Genomic DNA, 21,232 nt, shown 5'->3' with positions numbered 1-21,232 from the left:
AGCACGGTGGACTTTGGCGGATCCTTACTCCAGAGCAGTATTAGGAGACACATTCAAAAATGCATAATAGAAAGAAAAAAAAAACACTTTGTTTTCTAGGCAGCACCATCAACTAAAGTATTGTTGTTCAGCAGATGTATAAAATCTGTATAGACATGGGCAATGTGGCAGAATCCCCCTCAATACTGCTCCCTGTAAAGCCAACGTGTTTTATTTCTCCATGTACTAGCACCTACGCATCTCATTGTACGTGTACAGCTCGGTAGGAAACATCAGCATGTGTGCTGAGCTTTTCTTTGTGTTGCTAATTACCATGATGCATAGTTCTGCCCCAGCCCTGCTTATTCTAGAACACTCAGTGACAAATTCATCCAGCATACAGTTGAACCCAGATATAACAATCCTGGGAGCCCGTAATGACTCTAAAGTTATAAAGACCAAATTTGAGTTGCAACCAAGATACAATGAGCTACTGATATATGAAATGCTTCTCAAGAAATTATTGCACTCCCTGTAAGTGGATTTGGCTTTAGAAGTGGGAACTTGCAGTGCCCCCAAGGCACATACATTCAGCCAGTTTCTTTTGAACCCAGAAAAGTCATGGTAGCACACACCAAAGTCTTAGTGTTCTTGTGAATAGCAACCAGCAATTGAACTTCAAAGGGTGACACAAGCGACGTTTTGTCATTCGTTCAGAGCACACAGCTTAGAAGACTATTTTCGCGCATTAAATGATGCTCTGGCAATGAAACTTCAGAGAAAGTACCGTTTCAAAAGCCTTGATTGGTGATGCAATCGGGTAAGACATTTTCGATCACCTATTCCCGGTTAACCTAGACCCTCATGTAAAACCAAGCAACAAACACGGCCATTTGAAATTTCAATAAATTTTTGTGCAATGCCTACTGAAAAAAAATCACCTTACACCAAATGATGTCGACATGACTTTGTTGGATGGAGTCTTGGTATATGTGGTCCGGTGGGTTCTGGGCGGAGAGCACGGGGGACTCTGGCGGCTCCCGGCGGAGCCCAGTCGCTTTCTTGCTGTGGCATTGGCACATGGAGTGGAAACTGGAACAGCCGCAGATGCAGACTTCCTCACAGTGTTCGCAGCACTGCTGCTTTCTGTGGATGGCACAAAGACGTCCAATGGAGCACGTTCCGAGGGTGGTGTGGGAAGCCGTCGCTTAGGGCGGCCGAGATCAACGGAACCACCTGAAATTAAGCATTCTATTATTAAACTTATAAAAAAGAGCATGATGTCAACGGGGCGCTGAAGGCAAATATTTAAGCCAAGATGTAGCGGCGTGAAGCAATAAAACGACAGACACCGACCAAAAGAAATGCTAAAAATGAATAATTCTTTAAGACGTTTCAGCTTTGCTGTGGAAGCCTTGTTCATAATGGGCTGAATTTCATGGAAGCTTATGTATTCTTCATCACGTGACATAAGCAGCGCATTAATGATGGAGCGGAGGATTCCCTCGCTTCGATTGAGCGTGTGACGCGTTTCCTTATCTCCAACGACTCCAGATAGAGATGGGATTTCAAGTTTTCTTGGCCAATAATTCTGGAGTTTTCCAAGTCACTCTTGTGGCCTGTTGCATACGTGCCCGTGGCAAGGGCATTCTAAACTGTTCGTTTCTTTTCGACATTGTTCTGATGCTGCCTCCATCTCTGTCTAAAGTTGCCCGATTCACCGATGTATGCATAGCCGCAATCTGCACAGGCTACCTTGTAGACTACACCTGAAAACAACTCTCTCGGAAGCCTGTCCTTGCCGCCCACGAGTGCGTGCCTCAGCTCAATTAAAGTGAGGGAACCCTCCCCCCATTGTACATGCACTGCTTACGTCATGTGCTGAAGAATACGTAAGCTTCCATGAACTTTCCTTCAACCCATTGTGAACAAGGCTTGCGTAGCGAAGCCGAAGCATCTTGGAAAGAATTATTCATTTTTAGCATTTATTTTGGTCGATGTCTGTCGTTTTATTGCTTCGTGTTTAATCCCGACGAGATGGGCTTCCGTCAAAACCTTGACTTCAAGGTATACCGACATATTGTAGTTCTGACTAGCAGCACTCTTACTGTAAACTTAGTGGCCTTTTAAAAATAGTTTTAAAAACTATGCCCAGCCTGCACAATTAAAGCATCACAAACAGTCAACAGCCATCAGTGCCTTTTATATTGGGAATAAGAGAGAAGAAAGTTTTGGTTAGAGGAAAGGTGCAGAGGTTGGCAGCAGGATTGCGCACCTGTGGCTTGCTACCAAACAAGGTGCACCAACAGACAAAGAAGAGAAAGACACATGACCAATATCTGTGTTTGGCTGTTGGTGCCTTGTCAAAATGAACCAGTGAATAACATGTAGCCGAGACTTCAGTACTGTTACAACATTGCTCAACTTTTTTTTTTACCTCAGTGCTGACTTAGATGCTTTGAGCATCGTGGTGCAGCGTGGAAAGGAAAGGGCTGTACTACATTTCTTTACTTCCAGCTTTTTCAGGCAAAGCTTGCTTTGCAGAGCAGGACTTGTTTCAGTGCTGCAGTGGTCAGAATGTCAAGAGGATGAGAGAATGTGGTAAAGACAAGGAAAGTTTATGTAGGGCACAGTGCTGATTAATTAATCACATCAGTTATGACTTCATCCCCAGCAAGAGAGATGCACATTTTCACTAGTTTGAGGATTAAGCGGCATGTGTTACATTGGCACTCCAGGTTAGTGAACTGTGCAACGCTATAGAGATGGCTCCAAATGGAGCGGCCTGTTGATCAGTGGAGAGTGCCTCAGCATTGGAAGTTGCTTTAACTTAAAGATGAGCTCAATAGCAGAGAGGCGGCCAAGACAGTAATGAGAAGCCTTACTTAGTTTGGCAATCGTCGATGGTTTCTGCACTATTTTTTGCGCAGCTGCTCTTCGTGCTGCCAATATTGCTTAACTTCTTTCGCTTTGTTTCTGGTTTATGAATATCCTGTACACTTTGGCACAGCGCAGAAATGGGCGAGAGGTGTCAAGGCATGAACAGAAAGTGGACAAGATCAGCACCGAGGGCAAGAAGGATTTTCACAGCCAGAAGGCAGATTTTTCGTGCTTGCTCGACACCTTCAAGGCTACCCATACACAGAAACAGGTGAAGGCATGCTCTGCATGCTTCAACAGTATGACAGCGATAGAGCAGGAGTGGAACAGGGATGAAGGAAGGAAGGTCGTGCAGCAAAAGCAACCGGCATTCTTGCATACCGCACATACTCACATGCAAGGCCACTGACACCACCACCACCACCACCGAACTTGAAACACAAGCTCTGAACATTACCCTGGCTCCTTGGTCTGGAACCAGAGGCCCCTTCACCTTCCGGCCTCACCCTCTGGTACTGCGAGCAGGAGAAACAGAAAGGACAGCAGAACCAGCAATGAGCTTTCTTTAAAAGGAGCACCGAAGGCTAGTCAAGCTGAACTCTAACATATCCAAAGCGTCATGTTTGTAAGGAACACTGCTTTCATACGTGACAAGATGATGTAAGCAGAGGCCAGGAATATGCCAAGGATGGCACCGCCGCTGCTGAACTATGATACTGGCTACAGTGACACCACATGTCCCGTTTATTATTTGGTAAATTGCTATCAACCACTGATAACAGGAAAGCTAACTACATTGCATTTGGCACTCAGAAATTTATTGGATGTTTCTATGGAAGGACTCAACAATGACACCTCACACCACTCTGCCGACGATTTTCTTGAGAGTGTGGCACCTTCTCTGTGTAGGCCTTTGGCTCGAAGCAGGCCGTAGCGCAAGGGTTCCAAGACCTCTGACACAGCTTGGGATGCCGACATAAGTGACTGAATGACAAGCGCCTGCCATCAACCGATCTATTGAAGAAAGGCAAAGGCATAGAAAAACATGCAAGGGATAACTGGCCAAGCACCAGTGAAAGCTAATAAGAAAATATCCACCCAGTCATTCTCTAAACGAAGCATCGTTATACAATGCTATCACAAGACACCATCAAGGGAGGACAATTCATCCCGATTAGGGTGACAGAAGCTTGGCTGACACATGCATCACCCAAATGGGAGATATGACTTGCTTCCACTAGCAATTTAATGTCCTTGTCCCAAAGAGTAAAAAAACACTTCTATTCCTTGAAAATTAGGAGTATAGTTGCATTCACGACAATGTGTGGGCAGATTGGAAGATATACCCAGTCAGTGACCTCTGTGTTCTTTCAAACACCCATTTGTTTAACATATAATTGGTCACAACGAAGAGGAGTTGTACATACCATGCCAACGCGACCTCAACAAACCTGTTGACGAGTTTTACACAGCGCTTATTTTGCTTCTTTTTCAATCAATAAATGCGTGCAGCAGCACACATTTATTGAAGTTTATTTTCTGTGGTGAGCACTACTTTGATGCTGTACCTCCAACGACCGAGTCATTGTCGATTTCAACTGCAGACTGCACAGCCTCTTTAGTTGTGGTTTTATGAGCAACTAAATCATCTTGTGGCATAAAGCATCGTACAAAGACTCTGCAGGGTAACTGAACATGCTATGCTGATCTAGTGTTTGCCTGCAGCAGCCCCTTCGAAAGCCATCAAGTTGCTCAGTTCTGCTAAATGCACACTGCTGCAACAAGCATTGGACAGAGAAAAGCTCCGCACAGGAAACCAGCTTATGTCAGCACCTCTAGCCTCTCATAATATGGCTAATTCTCTGTGAGCTGCCCTCCAAGTCATTGCCTGTGTCACTACCTTTCACTCTCTCCTCACTCCTCCTCCTATATCTCACTATCCTGTATGACGCTTAAGTGGTGCCCTCACAATACAGAGACAGTCAGTAACACCATATATTAAAAATGAAATTCTGGGGTTCTATATGGCAAAGCCAAAATGCGATTATGAGGCATGCCGTAGTGGATGGCTCCAGATTAATTTAGCCCACCACCTGGAATTCTTTAACATGCACTCAATGCATGGTAAACAGACATTCTTGCATTTCGCCGCATTGAAATGTGGCCACCGCAGTCAGGATGTTATGATATGTCCTTGGGGCTTAGAAGCGCAACACCAAAGCCACTACGCCACCATGACAGGTAACACCACACATTACCTTTTCTTCCTAAACCCTATTCTTTCCAACAACAACCACTCAGCTTCCCAACACGTTGAGAAAGCATGTACAGCTTGTCACACACAAAAAAAATAAAGGCCAGTCAGCCATTGTCCAACAATAGGCGGCTGGCCTTTACTTGTGTTTGCGATAGGCTATACAAACCAGCACAAAGACACTTTCTTTTGTGAAACAACTGCATCCTTGTCGTTCATTGCTTTGCATCCTTGTTCGTTATTGTAATTTTTGTAATGAGTGCTTGCAGTAAGCAGGCTAAATTTACTTTTACCACTGGCTTTAAATGTAGCCCACCACAGGAACTTCTACTCACCTGCTCTAGACTGGACGGGTGGCTTTGTGAGGACACACCAAACACCTCATCAATCCTACGGCGGGCCTCCTCCACATCGGGGTCCACACGATCCGTCTCAACTGTGTATGTGCCAGTCTCACTTCGATCATCAGCAGGAGACACAACCTGCTCTGGGCCGGAGCTTGGCTCAACACGTGGCGCCGACGACGAGACACCCCCGACGGGACCTGGCAATGGCACTCGCGCAGGCCCATCATTGAGCATTCTCTGGATCAGGTAAGAGGCTGAGTCGCTCAGACGTTGGTCATCCTGCCGCCTAACTTGGCGGCTGGATTCGACGTCTGAGCTCCACCCTCCACCACTACTCCTGCCGCGCCCTTCCGCGCCACTCCAGCGCCGCTTTGCTAAGTCGGCAGCATTATTGGGACTAGTGGGTGTCCGCCGACCGCTCCCACCGGTGGATACCAATGGCTCACTGGGCTTTGACACCGGGGAGGCCCGGCTCTTGGACGGCGTTCGCTCAGATTCTGGTTTTGGAGGTGCAAACTTGCGTATGCTGTCCTTGAGGGCCAGTGGTTTGCCACCGGTCGTGTCATTGTCGAAATGGATCGTGAAAGCCATGGAGGTCGAGCCAGACGCCTGCGTCTGGGAGGCAGGAGTGTCGGGACAGGGTGACTGTTCATCCTTTGAGGGTGTGGATTTGGCTCCACAGTCTCCAGGCGATGAATCACCTGCAGAGCAATAAAAAGAGGATTACTTGCACCTTGAAGGAGGATCACGCCGATAATGTGGTTAAGTTACACAGGTATAAACAGGAAGCCAATCGAAAGATATGGTAACAAATATTTTCGTGAGCTTACAAGTCGTCCAGAAAATTGGTCGAAATTGCACAATATTCTTCTGCCTCTTTATTGCTTCAGTTTTCATTATCATTAAAACCAATAATAAGCTTAAACGAGCCGAATCTAGAGGCAGAAGTCGAATATCAACAAACATTCTAAAGCAAGTCGTAATGCAGGCGCACTCGAGGGATGTGCAACTACAGTACCAGTTAAGAATGAAATTTGTCATAACAAATACTATTGCTTTTTGTGGACACGTGTCTATAAGCAGTTAAACACAACAAGAAGCAAAAAAAAATGGAATGCTATCGTATAAAATCAACTCGAAGGACTTGCCAAGCAAATTCAGCTAGTATCTCTTGCACAAGGTTCTCCTGATAATACATACTCATCAATTGCCACTTGAGGTGCATTTTTACAAATTTGCACTAACAATTTACAGATACTGCATACTTGGATAAAGCCTCTGAATTTGCTGTGGAATGGTATTGCAACGCCATCTAGCATGCACTTGGCAAATGACAGCTGTTGCCTCCGAGACCCCAGTACAGACATTTTTCCACCATGTCTTTCACATGATTAGACTTGACATACATAAGGCTTCAGAAAAGATGACATTACCTAATGCAGACACTAAGAATAACTTGATATCACAAGTAAAATTTTGCGTGATTACACACCTTGGAGGCATACATGGCACATAACAGGCTTGAGACCTGGTATTCTTTGCGTCTGTCTTGTTTGAACCATAATGGCACACCCCAGTATCAGCCGACTTGCCCAACAATTTCTTTAGAACTAGCACAACACTAAGTATAACAGTGTCACAAATAAAAGATAAGAAAGAGCTTGATAAGCCCTCGTTCCCTGCACGATGCATACCAAGAAGCAATTGGAAATTACTGTCACCACAAAAAAAGAAGAAAACAATTCTCAATATACGCATAGAAAAAAAAGAGGGCGGGGGTATTTTTTAAACATCTTTTTCCAGTTAGCACTTAAAAATTAATATCCCCAAAATTTAGGATAGTATTCGTTCAGAACTTTATGACGAGTTTCACAGATACTGGCAAATACTGGCTAACTTACAACCCTTTTCTTCAGGTCTCTCCTTTGGTGGTGGTGGTGCGCGTGGCTTGCTGAGTGAATGCAATGGTTTCCAGGACAAGGTGGTGGGCTTCGTAGGAGGCGGCCTACCAGGGAGAACCTCCCTCACGGTGCTCAGGGAATCCTCGGTTCTGCTCAAGTCCTCCAGAGAGTCTGCATCCTACAATGACACACAAACAGTGATGCAAGTTTTTTTCCCACTCAGAGGCATTCATATGCACGAACATGTGCTACCTTCCCACAATCCAGAACAAGGTACTGCCACCATAGTCGACAGCAATGTACATCATCCATCACCTATAGCATCACACCTTGGTGGTGAAGCAGCGCACTGACAAGGACAAGGCGAAGACAAGAATGCACGACACTCGTAGCACTATACTCGCTGTATTCTTGTGTGTCTTCGCCTTGTCCTTGTCGGTGCGTTGCTTCACCACCTAGGTATGATTAATCACCAACTAGCCCAACGTTCCACATTACTGAACCTATAGCATGCCAGGGACTACTTTCTACCAATCCATTTCATTTGCCATTCTTTAGATGCTTCGTCATTTGCACTGATTCAGTAGCAACACTGCTATTGCTGATAGGCTACTTGGAACGACTCCTGGTCAGAAAAAAGGGGGAATGAAATTAAATGCTAGGTAATACGAGCCCAGGCCATATGTCAGGCATGCTACTTTAGGCAAATATCTGCAGGAGCTATTAAACATCTCTAGGTCACCGAAAACTTACCAAGGGACACGAAATGCCATGGCATTGAAAAACAGCTTAGGTATCACATATTCGTCCCTGTTCAGGTTTTTCGCTTGTTCAGGAGACTTTCGCTAATTGTGTATCATGTTACATCTTCACAAACTCTCTTGTTGGTCATTCTAGATTGACCAAAATCTACCTTTGATATAAAGTCATTTTTTTCAATTCAATATCATCAGGGAGTCCTATCAAAATATGATGCAATATTTTTGTTTTTTTATTAGGAAAATGGTTTCCGGCGAGCATAGAACAGAAGTGATCCCATAAAAATGGTGGCTTATTTTCTGTAGCTACCTAAAATCTCTGCCATCATTTGCATCAGGGAGCGGACACAAACTAGCACCGAGTTACAGAGCCAGATTACTGCTGACAAATGAGTAAATTAGCCTTCAACATAATCAAAGATGATGAGAGGCTCGGTAAGCCAGAAAAAATGCAAGAACGAAAGACCAGCAGCACTATACTCGCAGACAACTTTGTGTCTACGAAGGGAAAGCTACATGGGTGGAGCTTCTACACGTTACCGCGCCAAATATTCTGCCAGCGTTTGACAGTGCTTTTCGTTGCTCGCTGAGCTGACACAGAAGGGAAAAGCCGCAAAATAAGTGAACTTTTACATTCAGTGGTGTGTTTTATCTTATTTAACTTGTTAATAAGATGTTTGTTTTCTCTTCCCCAGCTTAAACTAACGCAGATGAAAACACAGGACTTTTCAGAAGCGCTCTAACTTGTGCACGCTTTGCCTCTGTAGCTTCCCTTTCATAGCCACAGAAAGTTGTCCGCGAGTACACCACCTAAAAGTTCCCACACCATCTCAGTGCAATGTCATGGATTTTTACATCATCTGTTTGGGCCTAGCTAATTTTAGTGGTGAAGATGGATTACACTGTATTCTAAAAGAACCAAAGGTTGAACATAGCAAGCTGCAAGAACTATTACTGAGCCAAAATGGCCCTAATAGAGGACAATTTTATACTTCGAAATTCGCAACATCCCATGATAGGGATTTCGGCACAGTTTAATTAATGGAACTTGTAGCTTCATTTTCACTTCAAATAATTAACTTAATACAGTCAAACCTCGCTATAACAAAGTCACTTCTGACAAAAATAGCTTCGTTGGATAATATCCAATATAAATGTCTGTTACACTGCAATAGCAAAGATAATTTTTATTTGCTTCTTTATATCTGATAAATTGCTATACTGAGCCTCAACATACTGTGAAATTAATGCAAATAAAGGTTTGAAATACTTGTATCAGCCCAAACTGATTTAGCGTTTCTCTGTAGTGTCCCTTGATCAGAACAACGGAGAAAGAAAACTGAAGAAAGGCAAAGAGGCAAAGCAAGCAGATTAAGCAAGCATAACATGGTTACTGATCGAAACCAACCCCGATCATATCGGACATGGAATGTAGTAAGTCCAGTATGACAATCTGAAGCTGGGCATGGTGACACCGAACAGAGCATTGCTCTCACCAATGGATTGACACAGCGTGTAGGCTGCTTTTCATATTTAGTAGGCAATTCCGCAGAAGATGGAGTAATCTTTCACTCTGGCTACATGCGTGACCAGAAATAACTACATGCTAAGCAAAAACAAAACACAAAAGGCTATGTGATTCACTCTAACACAAACTCTATAAATGAGTCAGAGGGGATGAAGAAGTCATTATGTGGAGGGCATTGCAAGTAAGTTGCTTGACAATAAAATGCATTTACTTATAAATTCTTATGACTGCACTAGCTCTACAGCTTTCACACTGCACCACCTGTATTTGCCATAAAACAATAGTATGTCGCATTGGTAGCAGAAAACAATGATAGTAACGATGCAACATCAACTGCATATGTTACTATAATACATATGGTAAAATCTTGTTTGTATGTTTTGGAAAAAAAATGCAAGAAAAACTTACTAACTGGGAAAACAAACAATCTGAAATCGCTAAAAAATGCAGCAAACTCAACTGGAGTTGATGCCTACGTTACGCAAAGCATTGCAAGAATTGCTGCAGGACAAGATGCCAACACAAGCCGCTCTGGTGAGGCCCAAGTGGCCCGAGACGTACATTGTTTTTGCAGCTTCGGCAAGCTTACATTCGTACTCTGCGAATTCGGCCTGGGTCGGCAGCTTCATTTTGGCGGTAAGTTTTGACATGCCCCCACAAGAATTGTTGCAGCACAAGACGCCGACACACGTCAAGCTCGTGGGCTTTGAACAACCCAAGATGCATGAAGTACTTTTAAGAGAGTGATGGGAAACCAAAATGAAATTGAGCTGGGGGGCAACGAAATAGGACGCTGCCAGAGTGAAGTACACCGCTCCCTTCACACTGCCAGTAGCAGGGAACAGCGGCATGTTTCGGTTAGCGTCTATTAAAAGCACGCAGTATGCTTCCAATGGCACTATGCAACATGCGCTGTGAAACAGATAGGTGAAGATGCTTATCGCAGTGGGTTGGCAGCAACAGGTGTGAATGGTGACGTGCAACAACCCGCGAGGAGATATACTGGCATAGAGTTTCAGACAATAATTACTAGAGGGAACTCTTGTGCTAGTGTCTATGAGAGCTGAAATCGCGGTGGTTCAGCCAGCATGGGAATGATGGTTAGCACATGGATTTGGCCAAACTTCGTCCTTCTTGCTTCAAATGGCTTTCGTGACTTTGTAAACTTGTCATTTTCAACAAAGTGCTGTGTAATAAATAATTAAACAATACTAAAATGGCCCATGGCAGGATTCGAACACATGACCTCTAGCACAAAATCCCGACATTGAAGTCATTACGGCACGGACACATGCATCGACAAGTGGCATAGAACGCCCTTATGAATTTCTTGTGGGCAGGACAGCATGTTGCGACATTTGGCACATTTTGGCCGCCTCAACAGGCTGAACCACTGCAACTGGTAACGACTGTGGGTGTTTACAGAACCTTCTGCACTTAAAAGAGTATAGATTGCTTTGAGAAAAAGCAACAATGACTGAATTCACAAGCATGAAGATGAAAAATCCGTGTACTACCCATAATTTTCATGGTGGCTGAACGATTGCAGTGCCAGACTTCCCTCTAGTCATTATTGTAGGAAACCGTTAGCTGGTACCGGAACGGGAAACCAAGTGTCCAGCAGCTTTTTCACGTGTGATATACTGAACATTGGTGTCGAAAGATTGTTTTCCAAGACTGTATTAACCGGAGGAAAGGAAGCAATGGGTCATTTCTTGTGTTCTAGATAGCGAGCAATGGTGCCGAAATGTCGTACAAAAAGGGATTGCATCAACGATGTTCTACTGTACTATCGGCGGCAAATGAAACGCGAACAGAGAAGAGCATAGCTGAAGGTATAGTGCGTGCCATTCAGTCATCACCATTGAAAGGTGCGCACTTCCGGTTTGACTGCACTGAGCGGTGATGTTCCCTCTAACTGCAATATTTTTGTTTCTGTTGTGGTCCTGTTATTTGAAAGCGAGAAAAGATGACAGCGCAGTAATGATGACTGTGCAAACTGTGCCAAGCCGCACCGATGTTCACATTTAATTTGACGCAAATAACACATACAGTATCGCCGCACTGAGCGATAGTACTTGCCTTATACTGCGATATTTTAGCTTCCGTTTTATTTTATTTTTCATTTCTAGCTTTTTTAGATAAGAGCCAGAACAGAAACAAAAAGGGTGAGCACCATCGCACAACATGGTCAAACCAGATGTACGTATCTGTCAATGGCAATGACTGGATGGCATGCACTATACCTTCAGTTATGCTCTCCGCTGCTCTCGTTTCATTTGACACCGATAGTACATGTTACCATGTGGGAAACACTGTGGACCGAAACCATTTTGCCACTAAATATATGAAGTGAATTTTTAAAGATCACAATGTATAGCATGGCAGAAAATTCTAAAGCAGACAGGAAAAGCCTCCATCGATCACACTTTTGACTCTAGGGATGTAAAACACCACAGACAACTTGGAACACTTATGCAAGGATAGATTTGAGATTCTATGCCATCTCATATGCAAAATGTCTTTAAACTTTGATAGTGATTGTTTTGCTGTGACATGTGCAAAATTCATAGCTAATTCAGACAGTGAAACATGACAAAGACAAAGAGGAGAAAAGTGATAGGGCAAGCTTTTCACTCACAAGTAAATTTCTCATTGAACTGGGGTTTTATGTGCGAACACCACCATCTGATTATGAGGCATGCCATAGTACAGTACCCTGGATTAATTTTGACCATCAGGGGTTTCTCAACACACACCTAAATTTAAGTGCATGAGCATTTTTGCATTTTTCCCCCAAACTTCGATAGTGTGTGTTTTGCTGTGACATGTGCGAAATTCATAGCTAATTTAGGCAGTGAAACAGGACAAAGAAAAGAGAAGGAAAGTGACAGGGCAGGCCTGGTTGGACCACCATGGTTTGGCTAGAATTCACAACTTCAAAAGCCACTGGCCCACCATGGCGAATGACCAAATGCTTATGCACAACAAAAATTGGCAAATGCACCATAATCAAACCCAAGTGACAAGGACTTAAGGAGGAACATGTGGCATAATGAGCAAAACAGCATCTAGGCATATCTGACAAATGTTGGAACATCAGTCAATTAAAGCACACAGCAAACAACTAAAAAAAAAAGAATTTAGCTTCTTTCAATGGAAGAGCTACTGATGGCTTGCTGAAACATTTGTTATCAAAATCGGTAATGTGAAAGGCTTCTGCTCTCACTTCTCTTGCTTTTTGGTCAACGGTTTGCAAGAGAATAGCTTTATTAGTATGGGTGGTGCACCCTGTTACTAATAAAAAAAACATTCAGCCACGAGAACAGTGTTCTGTCGGTTCTCTGCTTTGGCCTCATCCTGTAGTGCTGCCTAAATCGGCTATGAATCCACACCAAGGCCTATATGTCCTTTTGACTTGCACAATTTTAGCTCAAATCCACACACCGCACCTGCATCACAGGGGATGACAGAGATGCCTCTTTCTCAGCACTGGATGGAGAACTCGAAGATGCTTTCCGCGGGCTGGCAGGATCAGACACCGAAGGGGAGGGGGTCGCAGATGCAGCAGGCGTATGAGGGGACGAAATCGGCGGGGTCCCCACCGCGCTGTGAGGGCTTGAAGTTGGGGGCGAGGGTTCCTTGGGAGTTGAGGTCAGGGGGGGAGAAGTCCGTTGAGCCAACCCCATGGAAGAGAGAGGCTTTGCTTCAGATTCTGCAGAACTCGAAGGTGAAGAGAGCTTCATCCGATGCGGTATCACATCTTCCGCAGGTCGCGAGGAACTGCTGAGCTGAGACGGTGCATCCCGACTCAGACTTTCACACAAGAATGTCGTATTTTGAGCCATGTTACCAGAGCGCTGCATCTTGTCAGAGCTGTCGGAAGCTGGACTGTCTCGGGAGAATGTTTTGTTGGCACTGGAATCCTGCATTCAGCAGACATCTTGAGGTCAGCAACAAAAAACTGCTGCTTAGATTAGTTTAGATTTATATGGTGTGACACAAATGATACAAAAAGAACACCCGGAACTAGAGTGTTTGCCTGTTCATATGCTTAACATCATTTAGCAATATACAATAGCAGAGCCTTAGATGTTGAGATCAGACCGACATCACACCTGCGCATCGCACTTCATCCCGTCATAGCCATTCAAAGGCTATTTATCCCCCTCCAGCTCGTGCCACCGCTCATCTTAACTCTTCATTCAAACAGCGAAATACTGGAATCATCTACCTGCTGAAGCAGTGCACCACTTCAGTCATTCATTGTTCAAGGCATTGATTGAAAATATGACCTAGATATGCCCACCCCTCATGCAAAACCCAAATGGGGTATCTGAGGTATGACTAAATAAATAAAATGAATAAATAATAAATAGAGGTGAGCAGCTCCACTGACAATAGTGACACCTCCTCATGCCGATTTCTAACAGGGCACACAAAACTATGACTGCAATGATGGATATGTCCTACTTCACTGCTGTCGTAAAGGTGGCATCACACATCTTATATTTACAAACGTACATGGTGCACTAATATGAGAACACCACATTCATGTTTAAAGAAGATAACTGCCCTCATTGCCGTAATGAAATAAAGCAGGCATTTCAACACGACACTATATAACAAACAGCAGTGAGAGAGTTCTTGTATTAAAGGTTTGCAGGGCTACTAGCTGTTTGAGCCCTCACTGTTGCATATCAGTGTAGAGTGAGTACATAGTTTCTTTTATCTACGCAAACACTCATACAATACAAAAGCATTTGTAATGCACTGTGGCTGAACACTGCATCACAGGATGTCACCAACAACACTGGGGTTCATCTCCAGTATTCCATAAATGGTAACAATAAGTGATATATGGTTAACTCCCCAACATCTGTGGTGTCAGCCATTAGGGTTTACTGCAGATGTGAGCAACTGGATGGTGGTGGTCCTGCAGATGCATGAAAAAACTACCTTTAGAAGGCCTCACCAGAAATTATGGTCATGTAGAAAGAGCACAGACCAAATCAAATTACAGGAAAATGTAGAAAACATGTTAAGTATTGCAGGACAAGATACACCCTCAATTATTTCCAGCAAGACAGGAACTGCAAGGTCCACAGCCACTGGAGGCATATAGAACATCGCTGCCTCACTTGATTCACTGTTAAGCCAAAACCCACATTACCAATGTGATGCATCAGAGAAAGCTGAGAAAGCATTTAAAACTGGGCACGGGTCCAGAGTGAAAAGAAGGAACAACACTTCTTTTTCTTGTACCCTAAAGGCCCATACAGGCATTACATAGGGCTGTAACAATAAATCAATGATAAATACAGTGTGTACGCAGATAATGCATGTTAGAATAAAACAAGAACTATTGCTTGAATACATTTCTGGACTAATGCCTGTATCATATTTATACTGTTTCAACAAGGCATGGATGACCAATGCATGACAAATACAGGAAACAAAAAAAAGAAAGAGCACAAAATGAACAAGATGCTCTGCACCATTTCCGTAAGTGCGCCAGAAAAGTATGTATACTTTTTTCTGAAGTTTGGCTAGCAATCATATTTTAAGTATGCACTGTTAAAAAGTATACAACCTATGACTTCCATTGCAAGTTAAAGTCAAGCAGCTACTGATCTGACATCTACCAGTTTCTTAGTAAATGCTGCAAGCGAGTTTATAAGATCCATTACACTGCATGCTGCACCACACAGCTAGGTTTGCAAAAAGAAAGTGACAATCAAGTGATGGTGATACAGAATTATAAACCCCCACAGACTGCAGATTTAGTTTTAATTGTAACATGCAGAATAGAATACGATAAAGATGAGCCACAACTTGCCTCCCTTATGACCAAATCTCCATCGCCAAATGCCGGCATGGTCCTCTTGGGCGACACAGAATCCGAAGGCACTGCACGGTCAGTAGTTTTGTGGACACTAAACACCTCATGCCGTGACGAACCAGAGTAGTCAAGGTCAAGCTGCTAAAAGTGTGACTAGGCATCTCAGCAGTCCTTTTACATAATTGCATTCACAAGACTTGATACTGACCCCAGTAGACGTCTTTTCAAATGACAAGATTGCATCACTGCATCAATATGCAATAACTGAATCGTTAAATGTACACAATTTACTTTCATGTAGAGCAAATCCAGAAGTGGGTAACGATAAAGTGATCAACTGTTGTAATGAGTGGTATCAAGACATTGCGTTTTATATTTTGCAAGTATCCCAAAATTCTAATTATGGAATTTAGTGTCCCAAACCAATACATTAGCTATGAAAGACTCTATAGTGGCAGGCTCCATATGGATTTCAACCACCTGAGGTTCTTGTAATGTGCAGCTAAGTCTAAGAACAATTATTTTGCATTCCACCCCCATTGGAATACAGTTACTGAAACTCTGAATAGAACCTGCAAGCTGCAGCACAGCATCGCATTCAGCAACACAGCATGGCAGCCATGAGCCAGGGAAGCAGATCACGAACTGATGCTGCCAGTTCAATCTCACTTCTGCTAAAGTTTCACGTGCTGAAATATTGAAGTGGATGTTCATACAGTTGGTTGATGTGTGTTTTAAAGGGCAATTTTTATGCACTCGGGAAAATAAATATGGTGTGAGGGACTTGGCACATGTGCCTACACCCAGGTAGACTCTCCACAACTTAGTAACTGGTTACACACACAAAAAAAGGATATCATAACCAAAACGGAGAGAATCCAAATGGTTGAGCTTGACGTAAGACTGTTCCGGTATTCGGACACCATTGAGGTATGTCTGAAAGAGAAGGAGCCTCAAGTTTTGCACTTCACTACAGCCCAAGTGTATGAAAGAGTACAGACACATTCAAAGCTATAAACTGTTGCACGCTTCTAGCATCCAAAACAATGACACTGATCATGTATAAAGGTCCAAGGTCCAAAAACACTTAGATATTTTAACCTGAAACTAATGTTAGCCTGGAAATGCCAGACCTGGCATCATCAACATTGAGACATCATGACAATTAGCAAGCCTTGTTACGCCATGTACTAACATAGCCACGTATGATGAGATTGCTCGTAAAAAAATATAACAAGAGTACTGCACATGTTTCTCCTAGCTGCACTTGCATCTTCCAGCCATAGCAATCGCAGAAACTGAGCAAGCCAATGTATCGTGATGTCATGATGCATACACCTCATGACCTCACAAACTGGTTCGTAGAAACTAGTATTACAAATTATTCAGGGCACTCCGACACTCGCCAGTATTTTTTCCAGGGTTTAGAGACTTCACACCTTCACCGAACGCAAAAAAAGAAAAATGTTGAGTCAGTATTCCTTTACCTCTTTCTGGTCCAATGAGCCCTGTAGAAATAATGTTTTCCAGGAAATGTACAATACCGAGAAAAATAAACGGCTGAACTATTCTCAGAAATGAGACTGTCAGCTATGCTAATTACATGATTTATAGACTTCGTGCCACGGGTAAACATGGCTCTTCCCGATATTGCAGAATCGGTGCATCACGCTGAGGTTACGCCTTCGAGCTGCATCTTTGGACCCTGCTGCCTAATATACATATAGCCTGCCTTGGGTGACACAAAAATGGTCTTCAAATAATGTGGGATCATATTTTACACCATTATGATTGTGAATTAAGAAGTTTAAAAAACCACATGCTGCTTTACAACACATTGAATTATTGGCAGTTCATCAGAAAAATCTTTGATCTGTTGCCAAAAACTCCAGTGGAAATTTATTTCTTCCTGTCTTTTGTTATTCTGATGCACTTAATAAAAATAATATAAAGGGTTAAGGAAGGCATCAAGTCATGTTCTTACCCCTGTGACGCTGTTGAGGTCCTTCACATGAAAGCATTTGTCACTCGGGTTGAAGAATATTACTGCATGCCTTTTGTCCACGCTAGCAGACTGCGCAAACAGGAAAGCATGCAAGTGATGGTGTTAACTTGCTGTCTCACCGCAAGCCAGAACGCCCAGCTAGTCTAGTGCATTGAAAAACATGTTACCAGTGCAAAGTGAACAGGACACGAGAAATAGACACAGTCGTCGCAAGCACTAGATTACAACTGAGATTTACTTGACACATGGCTACAGCTGACAGATATACCAAGCCCACACTTTTCTTTGGCAACAGTTATAGTACTGACAGAATACAGCGATTCATATTCCTTTTTTCACGGATTCGACTAAGCTAGGGCTAAGCGGGACATCGAAACAAGACAAAGTGGTCAAGGGAACATAAGAGGCTTGAACTGATCAACAGGGGGTAAACAAGGAAAGCCCACGCCTAGGGCCAACGTCTCGACCAGGCAGCCTGCCTTTATGAAGTGATACGTAGCAAAATAAGGCATATAATGCAAGTAAACTTTGATGTCAGTCAAGTACAGCTGCACCTGCATAGCAGTTATCTCTGCTGTATCTAGGAAAAGCTATGACTTGAGACCAGCAGTGGGATGTGTATCCACTATAGCACGCAGGCGCAGTTGGCTGCATAAAACATGATCATGCTGACAGATTTACTTTGAGTTGCCAAGTTGTAGCAATCAGCACAGATTGAAAATGCCATGTTACAGAATTTATTGCATCTGACAGTATAGCAACATGGTTGAAGTCAGCACAGCTATCTGTACAAGCTCACTGTTGGTGTTGTGCAGAGGTTAATTGGAACAGAAAGGAGCAAAAACAGTTTCCACATATTTGTGTATTTGCAAAGTACCTGCACAACTTTATCAACCTTTCAGTTCACACAGCTTTCCATCCTTATCTGATGCACGAAGGTGTAAACCTTTACGTTTTGCCAACGCCAGTAATGGTACATTCTGTCATTTGTATGCAACGGTGGCAACTTACATCAACTATGATGTCACATTCCTGACGCCCAATGAATATCATCCCTGCAGGTAGTGGATGGACTGTGCCATCTTTGGAGGTCAGGACCCATTTCGAGTCTGACCTGTGATCCATTCCCAGACTCCCTGCATTGAACAGCAAGAGAAGGTGCATTGCCTTCAGTAGATGAAGAAAATAAGGGTTATAAATTAAGTGTCAGTGATGCATGCCAGAGATTTGGCTTCGCCTGAAACTGAAACACAATAGCGTTGTCACAGACATTTTCAGCCTTCAATAAAGTCTTTGACAGCGTGATCAATACATGGGAACAGCAAAATTGAAGTATGCTATGAAATATGACGAGTAGCAGAACTTGAGCTGTGCTAAATTAACTTGCATTGGGCTATTAATTGATAGAGTGCGTTTTATATCATGTAAATAAATACACATTTGACAGGGATTATAACGTATACGAAGCTTATGTTTAAATGGATGCTAGGTCAATATGCAAATATGCGTGGGCGTGAGAGGTATATCGTAACAACTGCTATTTTAATTCATAGCAAACAGCCGACTGAATATAAAGCTTGCTAGGGTTGTGGCTTGGGCTAGTTGGACTGGGAAGCTCCTACCGCAGGCGTCACAAACTGTAGCTGTAGCGACCCGAAAAAGAACAAAAATTCACGGGTACCATTAGCACGATTATACGCACGATTAACAGTTAATTGTGAGGAACGACGAAGGTGAAACGGTTCCGTGACGAGCGCTTTCGAAGCGGGCACGAGGGGAGCGAATGTCAAGGCATGCAGAGAAGGGGCGGCGGTCCCAAAATAGGTGCGCGCTCGCGGATATGCCGCGAACCACGAATCAACAGAAAACGGCCAACCGCAACAAAAACAAACGTAGCTTGTGACAGACCCTCAGCAGGAACAGCCCCGGTTAGGCTGCGCCTTCAAGAAGCCATTCTCTCGCTTCTTCGCAGACGCGGTGTGTGCCATACCGTCCGATACAACAGCTACACCGCGGCCACTTCGGAAAAACATGGCACTGCGCCCGGCAACGTGCCACCGAAAGCTGGTGCAAGGCAGTTATATCCATAGCAAATAAGCGACTCCGGATAAAAGAAACGGACGTTGCGGCTATCGCGAAGGCTCTTTATCACGACAACTGTGACCGTTGCAAGGCCCGAGCGAAAAATCGCACTCTGTGAAGTGTCAAAACATGAACACTTGGACAGTTGTTCGCTGTTGGCTTTTCTGAATGAAAATTATAAGCAAAATGAAAATAACGCGCGGTATTTTCGCTATACACACAAAATGCAGTCAACATTTTTTTTTTTTCGCTCAAGAACAGCACGAAATGGAATTTCGGCGCCTTTCCCGCGACGTCCTTCCAAGGAGCTCGACCAGCAGGCTCGACCGGCACGGCAGTCGCGGTGTGAACTTGACCCAACCGAGACATCTTGCGTGCTATTGGAAACAAGTGGCTGAAACAATCGCGCAGCGGGATATACGAGTCGCCTCGGCGAGACTGCACCGAAAAAGAAAAGAGAAAAAGCTCACACCCGTGGCCGTGACTCAGTGAGATAGACCCCGGCAGATGCTCAAAATAACAGCTGACGCCACAGCGAAGAAATGCGCGCGACGGAACTTTTTCGCAAGTTCTGGAGTTGAGAAAGTTATTCAGCATACGCTTCGGTCGAAGGTTGAGCGGGCACTCTTGAGTGCGGACATGAAGCATGCGAGAGAAAAAAAAAGGAAACGTAAGACACGCGCGAGCAAAACTGTAGCCTCCGCGTCAACCTTAGGCCTAAAGTGAAAGCGACTGCACAGCGCGTTTTCGTGCCCAGTCTACTCGCGCCTCGTTCATGACCAAATGCAAAATCGTGCGCGAACAGCATGGCAGACAGTCTTGAATGGTACGCACCTCATAGAGCTGAAAGGATGCAGCGATTTAGTCCTCGTTTTGTCACATTTCAAGCAGAATCCGACACATCTCTTCTGCTAGCGAGCGTACAGCAGTTGTTCCGGTTATCCGAACACACCCTCGACCCAGAAAGCCGTGATCACCGTGGCCGCGAATGTGTAGAGATGCAGGCGAATCCTTTAGCTCGATTCTATTCTTCTCTTATCATGCACTGTTCACTGCCGGCTGATCCCATTGATAACGCTGACGGAACGTCGCTCTGACCACCGACAAAGCACAAAAAGAAATAGCGCCGGAAAAGACATCTGGGCCGCAACGCGAAACGAAGGACGAAACTCGTTTCTTATTTCGCAGGGCTTGAAGAAACGGCGAACGGGAGACATTACATATGCAGCGATCCTTGTAGCGTACTACCGGCGCGAAATCAAACCCAAAACAAAATTACAAATCCGCGGCGTTGTGCAGCGAAGCGACGCGAAAAGTTGACGGGACGAGTTGCGGTGTGGGGGAAGCCGCGCTCGCGCGTTTTTTGTCGTCTGCTCGAAATGAAACCAAAACCAAGCGCTGCCAAAACTTACGGAAGCTGGGAAGATGGAACTTTGCGAAAAACTTGACCATTTTTGAGGGACGGCACGAAAGCTACTTGTCGGCGGCTCGTTCGTTCTGGACGGCGGTTGAGCCGTGACGGCGCGTGGGCAAGGTACGTGTAGTACGAGTTCACGATGACGACGTATGCGCGACACGTGGGACGTCGGGTAGGTGTACACTCTCACATGCATTATATGGCAAGGCGCGAGTTGCCCGCGCCAATACCGCGATTTA

The 21,232-nt window shown here is 44.2% G+C and overlaps 1 protein-coding gene across 6 annotated transcripts in view; it reads right to left on the bottom strand.

Annotated features, from left to right (window-relative positions):
* Positions 1-21,232, bottom strand: part of LOC126533023 (uncharacterized) — a 46,346-nt gene that overhangs the window by 9,092 nt on the left and 16,022 nt on the right. The window contains exons 1-10 of one of the 6 annotated variants that reach the window (XM_050180209.2): positions 20,989-21,090; positions 18,506-18,630; positions 17,474-17,563; positions 16,347-16,425; positions 15,487-15,599; positions 13,100-13,573; positions 7,362-7,539; positions 5,449-6,161; positions 3,254-3,374; positions 926-1,215 (exon numbers count right to left, since the gene is read on the bottom strand). In XM_050180209.2, the coding sequence (XP_050036166.1) occupies positions 926-1,215; positions 3,254-3,374; positions 5,449-6,161; positions 7,362-7,539; positions 13,100-13,573; positions 15,487-15,599; positions 16,347-16,425; positions 17,474-17,563; positions 18,506-18,630; positions 20,989-21,028 (2,223 nt within the window). In that variant the 5' untranslated portion in view covers positions 21,029-21,090. Of the gene's footprint in view, positions 1-925; positions 1,216-3,253; positions 3,375-5,448; positions 6,162-7,361; positions 7,540-13,099; positions 13,574-15,486; positions 15,600-16,346; positions 16,426-17,473; positions 17,564-18,505; positions 18,631-19,402; positions 19,961-20,046; positions 20,324-20,410; positions 20,815-20,988; positions 21,091-21,232 lie in introns of those variants that run through there. The other 5 variants (XM_055071705.2, XM_055071704.2, XM_050180208.3 and 2 more) reach the window with 5 other exon arrangements.

Source organism: Dermacentor andersoni, chromosome 7, assembly GCF_023375885.2.
Source record: "Dermacentor andersoni chromosome 7, qqDerAnde1_hic_scaffold, whole genome shotgun sequence".
Classification (NCBI taxonomy): domain Eukaryota; kingdom Metazoa; phylum Arthropoda; class Arachnida; order Ixodida; family Ixodidae; genus Dermacentor; species Dermacentor andersoni.
The sequence above is the reverse complement of the archived record's forward strand: the minus strand, read 5'-3'. Positions and strand labels throughout refer to the sequence as shown.